An 8,663-nucleotide genomic window follows, 5' to 3' on the forward strand; every position below is an offset into this window, starting at 1 on the left:
TGGGGGGCGAATAAGAATTATTAATTTGTTATTTAATCAATTAATAATGAATGTACAAACGAAGAAAATATGTAATTCATGATGTACAAACAATTTCCTATCGAATTGACCATTTATTTAACCCAATTGAGCAATTTTTCATTTTATTCCAGCCAGCATCATGGCAAAAATTGAATAATTATTTATAATTAATGAGTGAATGTACAAACAAAAAAAAATCTAGTACAATCATGTACTAACGATGTACAATCGAATACATAAGATAGTTTTCCTAATTATTGCACCCTTTCGGCTAAGTACATGGGGGTCCAATATCAGCCTAAATTCGCGATCGCAAAAGCGATTTCTCGCCGTCTGGTGGTGGTTTGTAGAATTACTATCTTGCGGAACCAATCTGATGGTAGTGCGCCAAGGCTCTGGAGTATAAAATAGCAAACTATTCATTGATGTAGACACAAAAAATGTAGACCTAAAAAAGTTCATTACCAAAATTTTTCAACTTGCTTTCGGTTACGAGATATTCAACAAAAAATGGACTCAACCGACTCGGCTAATTTCATTATAGAATATTCATCTCTACATGAAATACTTACGCCGCTTTATATAATTGTCAAGAGAGAAATGTTGACTACAAACTTTCATGTTTTCATCGCAAATTCCTCTCAGTTTCAATGCTTCCATCCACTTGTTCCGTAAAATTAAATCGGATGGAAAACTATGGAAACTTAAATTCAGTTTATCCTTTACTTTGCACTGTGGAACACAGCATTCTCTTTTCGACTTCTTGAGATAATTGTTCTGTGCCATTTTCATAAACAATCGGTAGGTTATAAGATCAAAATTTATTTCACGGCTTGTACTTGAAACAACTTGACATTTCAGCACTATTTGAGGTTAGGGTTCTGAGCAGCTCCGCAAGTTAGTAGTTCTCCAAGGTCCCGCATTTTTGGCCATTGCGTTGTCGGCGGTTTCGCGATCGCGAATTGGAACACTTACGAAAATCCGACCCCTCTATTTTGGGGTGGCTACAATTGATGCGCTACTTTGTAGGGCCCTCGGTAACTAAAAAAAATGGCGGATACCAGTCTTCTGATCACGCGGTTACTTGAAAGTTGTAAACACTCGCTGACTTGCTCCAAAAGTTTCCTCGAAATGAATTCCTCTGGGAAAGTTGAAGAGAATGTTAACGTCAGCATTGTGATGATCGTTATTATGCATTTCACGTTAAAAAAAATAGGAGGAAAACTACTGACTGGTATTGCCTTGCTGACTAGCACCACCGGCTCCATGCCCTGTACCACTACCAGCGGCGCGCGCTCCAATTCGAACGAAAAACTATTTTCCACCATATTTTCATAGCGTCGCAAGCGCCGCCATCGGCAGATAGCAGTCCCAATTAGTCCCAATACCCGCAAAAACGATTTTTTGCATAAAAAAAGAGTCGATTTTTTTTGGTTTGCGCAGAAATATGGCAGATAAAAAGCAGATAATTTAGACGTAATCGCCATGTTGATCCGATAACTCTGGCTGCCCAACTTTATTGGGCTACCCTTAATGACTCACAAAGTTTCATTATCGTGCAACCATTTTCATAAATTTACAAAGCTTTAAAAAAAACGCAAAAAAATACTTGCACGGTAATAAAACTGCGAATTAGTAAATAATGGTGAAATGAGCAAACATGACATTTTCTCACGGCAATTCGATGAATAGTTTGCAAAGATATTTTGATAAGACCATGAAAATTGAGTGAAAATAGAAACCATATTATTAACATGAAATAATTTCGCTGAGTAATCAACACGAATACGGAAAGGTGCGGCAAAGTAGAAGCTAAATAAGTTAAATATTAAATTTCATTGTGAAAATAAAACAATAAATTGCATTAAATTTTACATACTTTGTTGGATCAAGGAATAGTGACCTGAACTTTCCCTATATTGGAGCACTTTCATCATTACATTAAATTGAATTTCAAATTTCCATTGGGGCATTCATAAAATTTACTAAAATTACATTCAAATTGGTTGTTGTTCAATACATCAATTCATTCACTCTAGGTTGGGAGTGAGATATCCCATCCGTGTATGAAAAATTAATTGATTCATAAAACTATTTTTTAGTTTGAACATTAATACCCCAGAGGATGGACCCATTCTCCTGGATTACTCTAAAAACCGACTCGACGATAAAGTCCTGGATCTACTCATGAATCTGGGGCGTGCTAGACAAATAGAGAAGGCACGTGACGCAATGTTTGCCGGTAAAAAAATCAACTTCACTGAGAGTCGCGCTGTGCTACATACTGCCTTGAGAAATAGACAAAATACTCCGATTTTTGTTGATGGTAAAGATGTCATGCCAGATGTAAATGCTGTGCTGCAGCACATGAAGGAGTTTACGAATCAGGTATATTTTTTACTATTCGTTCCCATGCTGTTTTTCCATCCATACAAATTTGTGTCAAATCAATATCTTCATCTATTCAAGAAATCCTTGAAACGCTGATCAAGTCCATCCAACACTTTCAATTAAATTATCTTTACACAAATGTGGACTTTCTTTGCATAATATTCTATTATTACACTACAAACTTGTACAGAATTTCTACTAATTATTTTCTTGTATTTAAGGTTTCTTATCGTTTCTAAGTCCAAGATATTTTTAATTAAAAACATTTCGTCGTACTTCAAAACGTTAGTTTCTTACCATTAATGAATTGTCCCTTCAAAAATTTCTTGTAGATGAGATAATGTTCAGGGATAATTTTCTTTTTTCAGGTGATCAAGAAAGAGTGGAAGGGCTTTACTGGTAAACCCATCGAGGATGTCGTCAATATCGGCATTGGCGGATCTGACCTGGGACCTCTGATGGTCACTGAAGCACTGAAACCCTATCACATTGGTCCAAGGGTTCATTTTGTTAGCAATATCGATGGTACTCATATTGCGGAGACGCTCAAGAAGTTGAATGCTGAAACATCGTTGTTCATCATTGCTTCAAAGACATTTACTACCCAAGAGACGATCACAAATGCTACGTCGGCTAAACTTTGGCTGCTTGAGCATTTAAAGAATGCGAGTTGACAAATTTTTTTCGTTCACTGAATCAATTCATCAGACGAGAAAGGCCATTCAGAATGTCATAAGGTCTTTTTTCTAGCTGGAGAAATTTCATAGGGAAAAGGGCTTTTGATATTTTCCATCGCTCATTGGTGAAAAATTTTCTTAATTTACTAGTGAAGTGATGAAGTATGTAATGATCACAGGGGAAAGTGGAGGGAGACAATTTTGTAAATGAAAATTTTCCAACCACACCTAAGATCTAAAAATTTTCACGGAAAATTCAAGAGGTTTTGTCATTGAAAAATTGAGAACTCGATGAAAAAATCAATGGAAACTATAGATTTTCATCCAGTTATTCCATTGAAAGTAATAGAAATCAGGAATATTCAGGTAAAGATATGCTTGTATCTTGAATTAATCAAAAAATCAGCGTTATTTGATGCTGAATGTTTTGATTGGAAATTCAAGTAATATGAGAAATTTTTGGCTTCCTGCTCCTCAAAAGTTTTGGATTGTATTGAATTTTCAGTGAAATTTGAAATTTCATGATTTTTCCCAGCTTAAGGCCCGTGTACGAATTGATGGTGTACTATCTTTCGAACGTTATCTCGATGTTTTTTTTCATCTTTCGTCATCTGAAGTTGTCAATTAAGTCCTGCATCATGCAGAAGTTTTGAAAAATTACGAATGAATAATCAAAAAAAAGTAGAAAAAATTCTTAATTTTTTCAAAGAGCATTTTTAATTTATATTCAGAATAAGTTGAATAACAAGAAATTGAAAAATGTATCTGATTTACGGTGACAAATGGCGGCCTGTCACCCAATATCATGCAGGAAGAAGACTGATTCCGTAAATTTTTTCCCACACTGCACAGAGACATTTATTACGGAAAACGCTCTTTGAAAAAAGTAATATTTTGTAGAATTTTTTAATCACACTTTTATCACATAAAAATGGCAGATGACTACATACCACTGGTTTGAAAATTGAGATACCTAGCTGTCACTTCCCATGAGGAGTTAGTGTTTTGTTATCCACCATGCAAAATGACAGCTAATAGATAGTTTGCCACAGCGAATCAGATATTTGTAATTTACACTTTTTTCAACTCATTCTGAATCCCAATTAAAAACGCTCTTTGGAAAAGTTCAGAATTTTTTCTATTTTTTTTAATCATTCTGTCATAATTTTTGAGAATTTCTACATGATGTACCACTCAATTGACAATTTTGGATTACGAAAGATAAAAAAAATTCAGATAACCTTTGAAATATAGCACACCCGGGCCTTAAATCGAATTCAACTTCAGTCTCCTGAAAACTCTTTCTGAACTGTTCATGAAATCTCAATATTGTTTAAAGGAGAAGAAATTTCCCAATTGAAGATATGCCTCCACTCATTTTCCTTCACATTCACAAAGTTATTCCATATTTAACAGAGAAGTCACATGTGATATATTTGATTCATCCAACTGTTATTACCAAATTTTTCCCATATTTTAGGAAGCTGCAGTTGCATCACATTTTGTCGCCCTTTCCACGAACACTCAAAAGGTCAAAGAATTCGGAATCGATGAGAAGAATATGTTTGGCTTTTGGGATTGGGTTGGAGGACGTTATTCCCTGTGGTCAGCAATTGGTCTCTCCATCTGCTTATCAATCGGATTCGATAATTTCGAAAAACTATTGAGTGGTGCATTCTTCATGGACCAGCATTTCCGCACTGCCCAATTGGAAAAAAATGCCCCAGTCATACTAGCCATGTTGGGCATTTGGTACTCCAACTTCTTCAAAGCCGAAACTCATGCACTACTACCGTACGATCAGTATCTCCATCGATTTGCTGCTTATTTCCAGCAAGGGGATATGGAGAGCAATGGAAAGTACGTGACACGGTCAGGATCAACTGTTAACTACGCCACAGGTCCAATTGTCTGGGGTGAGCCTGGCACTAATGGGCAACATGCATTTTATCAATTGATACATCAGGGGACCAGACTAGTACCTGCTGACTTTATTGCTCCAGTATTGTCCCATAACAAGGTATTGAACATTTCTAAATCCAACAGAAATATCAAAATTTTCGTAAAATCCATCCTTGTAGATCCTTTAAAAATCTGTTTTCAATCCCAACATATTTTCCAAACGAAAACTGAAGTCGAAAAAATTCGACTCTATGGTGAAAATGAAACAATGGATTGTATTGAATTTTGAATCGATGATTTAATCAAGGAAATTGTGACATTAATTCTTCTAGAAAAAGCTCGTAATTTAAAAAAATTGCAATTTTTGAATTATTTCATCAATCTTCCACCAAAAGTAAACATTCCAATTTTTTTTCAGATTTAAAAAATGTTTTCTAACGGTTCAATATCGAGATTCAAAAGTTTAAATAATAAAATCAAGGTAAAATGTGTGGAAACCTAGGTTCAAATGGGGCTCAAATGAAAGCTCCGATGTTCAACTACAGAAGTGGAAAGCCTTTCACTGGAGAAAAAATCGCCAAAGTACTTGGATATCCTTAATCATTGATGTTTTTACCTTGCAGGTACAAGGAGACTTGCATCATAAGATACTGCTCGCCAACTTCCTTGCTCAAACTGAAGCACTGATGAAGGGTAAAAGTTCCGACCAAGCTAAAGCGGAACTTCAACAATCTGGATTGAATGATGAACAAGTGAAGCTACTCTTGCCTCATAAAGTTTTCGAGGGAAACCGCCCAACGAACAGCATTCTCGTTAAGAAAGTTTCACCCTTCATTTTGGGGGCTCTAATTGGTAACTCTAAAAAGTGAAGAATCATGCCGACACACTCGATATTTTATCATTTTTATTTTATTTCAGCAATGTACGAGCACAAGATCTTCACTCAGGGAATACTCTGGGACATCAATTCCTTCGACCAATGGGGGTAAGATCAGTCTCTACTAATTCGTCTCAAATGCATTCCCCTAAGGATATCCGAAGTACCTTTTGTAATTGAATACCGACGTTCAGAGATTTTAAATCATCATTTGTGGCATTCGAATAACTTTTTCCAAAAAAATTTGAAACCTTTGGAAACCTTTTTTTTTTTGCAGAAAATAGATTTATGGAAAAATTCTCAATACAATTTCGAAACAATGATTTTTATGGTGAAAAATTTATAATTTGTAGGTGTTGAGTGAAGAAATTTGATAATTTTTTCAGATTTTTAAAATGTTCCGTAAGAACTCAAAAATAAGTTTGGGAAAATGAAATAATCAAATCACCGTCAAATGTCCGGAAACATACACTGAGACAAAATAAAATATGTGTGTATGTGTGTAACAATTGGGCGAACCGCATGTTGAAAATTACCAAGAATAAAAAATTCATGCTGAACAGTTGAAGAGTGTCCTGGAATGGATAATTTTTGTCGCAAAAATAGATTTTATTATTCCGAAAAATTGATATTTTCCGTGCAAATGAGAAATCTCATTTTCTGCATTACTTATTCGTTATTCTATACTCCTAGATGTATTTCGTGCTCAAAAAAGCTTCGTTTCATGCGAAAGAAGGAAGAGTAGTTTTTTTTATCGACTATGCACTACTCAAAGATGAGGAATTGATTCCTAAATCGAATGATAATGATGATATGATAGTAATCTTGTAACTTTGGAACAAAATATTTTTTGATTTTCTTTTCTTCATGAGAGAATTTTTTTTCCTGAAAAGGCACCAGTAGAATTTTCATGCTCAAAACTTTCCTATGCTCACAGGGAACCATTTCTATCTTGGGAATTTTCAACTTTCAATTTTTTTAAGACAAGGTTCACCCCGGAAAAAAACTTTCGTTTTTCAAGAAAAAAAAAATTTTAAATACTATTTTCCACGTGATTTTTCCTGAGGAATCTGATTTCGTAGTTAAACATTGTCTCTGGCCACTCAAAATTAGGGATTCAAATTAGTCCTAGTCGAAAAATCAACTTAACACTAATCACCAACGTTTTTTTTTTCAATAGTTTTTTGACTGTGATCACAAACTTTGCTTATAAGAAATGCGGGAGAAGATACCTTGTTCCTTGTGAAATTGATTCGTTCATCAAAATTTCTATTAATATCTAAAAAAAAAATCTTGCCCAAATATTATGTATAAAATTCATTTATTAATGCTAACTGTATGTTTGGTGGTCCTCATACATGAACCTAGTCTTTTATTACTCTATAATTGAGAGGGATCCTTTCAGTAATCTAGATTTCGCCAGCGCACTTCCCCCCTAAAATTCGGATAGGTGCATTTTTTCTACGTCTTCCATTAATTTTCAATTTTTTTGTGGAAATTTACTCATTTTAATTGATACTCATAAAAAATTTGGACGACATAATCGTCTTTTTTTGGTTGGCCAATAAACTTGAAAATGTATCTTCTCCCGCATTTTTCATAATTATGAAATGAAAACTTGTGATCGTATTCAAAGAACTATGTCTAAACAATTACGTTGGTTTTTTTTTAAATTTGATTTTTCAATAAAAAAAATTGAATCTCTAATTTACAGCAGTCGGAAAAAAATTTGACTTATAAAATCGGATTCCTGAGAAAAAATGGCGGGGAAAATACTATTTTTTAATTTTTTTTCTCGAAAAAGTTTTTTCATGGGGTGAACCTCCTCTTAATCAAATAAGACTTGTTTGAGAATATGTTGTTTCTTTCAGTGTACGGTCAAATGAGGTTTAAATGAAATCTCTAATTTTCACCTAAAAATGTAGAAAATAATTTCAACAAAGAAAAAAAATGGCCTAAGTACTTGGATATCCTTAATGAGATGTTAATGACAAGTTTTATTAATTCCTCTCCTACCTGTTGATCCAATTTTTTCAATCAAATAATTTATTCTCACACAGCGTGGAATTGGGCAAACAGTTGGCAAAGGCAATTGAACCGGAACTAAACAGTGCTGATAAAATCACTGGTCACGATTCCTCGACAAATGGCTTAATTAACTTCATAAAAACCAATAGCAATTAGATCCTCATTTTCTTTTTCACCATTCTATATCGTTTCTTCCAGTATAAAGTACGTTGAAAACAACCACAGGATGCACAATCCTCCAATCGGCCTGACAATATTCGAAACCGAAGTGTTGCATGTTCACTGAGTAATCACTAAAAATCTGACCTTCGATTCATGTTTATCGAACGTAAGATACTCTCATACACATGCAAAATGGCCTGAATGTTTTTCCTCATACCAGAAGAATGAAAATGAATTATTTATAACTTCTATTATACGTAAGGTTTTCCTTTTTGTATTTTAAATAAATCAACCCTGTTGTCAATAGTAATCACTATTCCCTATTTGAAATATTGTCAATCAAGAATTTATACAGAAACTGAGAAGAATTACATTCAAAAATTATTGTTGAAATAGCACTTATTTGATTCTGTTTAAAACGTGCTAATTGTGAAATAATATCAAAGATGCACAATAGACATTGTAATAGGATATTGTACAATTAAGCATAATAAAAAGTAGTTTTCAACAGCATATAGCCTTCTGTTCACTGTAAATCGTGCAATTTAATTTTTTTTCTAATTAATGTGACGTTAGTAACGAGGAAAAACATTACATGACGAAAG

The 8,663-nt window shown here is 34.1% G+C and overlaps 1 protein-coding gene across 2 annotated transcripts; it reads left to right on the top strand.

Moving 5' to 3' along the window:
- Positions 1–2,123: 2,123 nt before the first annotated feature.
- Positions 2,124–8,571, top strand: LOC107041881 (glucose-6-phosphate isomerase; the record flags this gene model as incomplete). Of its 2 annotated transcripts, none has more annotated exon segments than XM_015262688.1 (6): positions 2,124–2,409; positions 2,781–3,077; positions 4,570–5,109; positions 5,615–5,843; positions 5,910–5,976; positions 8,095–8,571. In XM_015262688.1, coding segments are annotated over 6 exon segments (1,507 nt in total), but the record flags the coding sequence as incomplete, so codon positions are not given.
- Positions 8,572–8,663: the final 92 nt, after the last annotated feature.

Source organism: Diachasma alloeum, unplaced genomic scaffold (assembly GCF_001412515.2).
Source record: "Diachasma alloeum isolate Michigan unplaced genomic scaffold, Dall2.0 Dall_scaffold_00386, whole genome shotgun sequence".
Lineage (NCBI taxonomy): Eukaryota > Metazoa > Arthropoda > Insecta > Hymenoptera > Braconidae > Diachasma > Diachasma alloeum.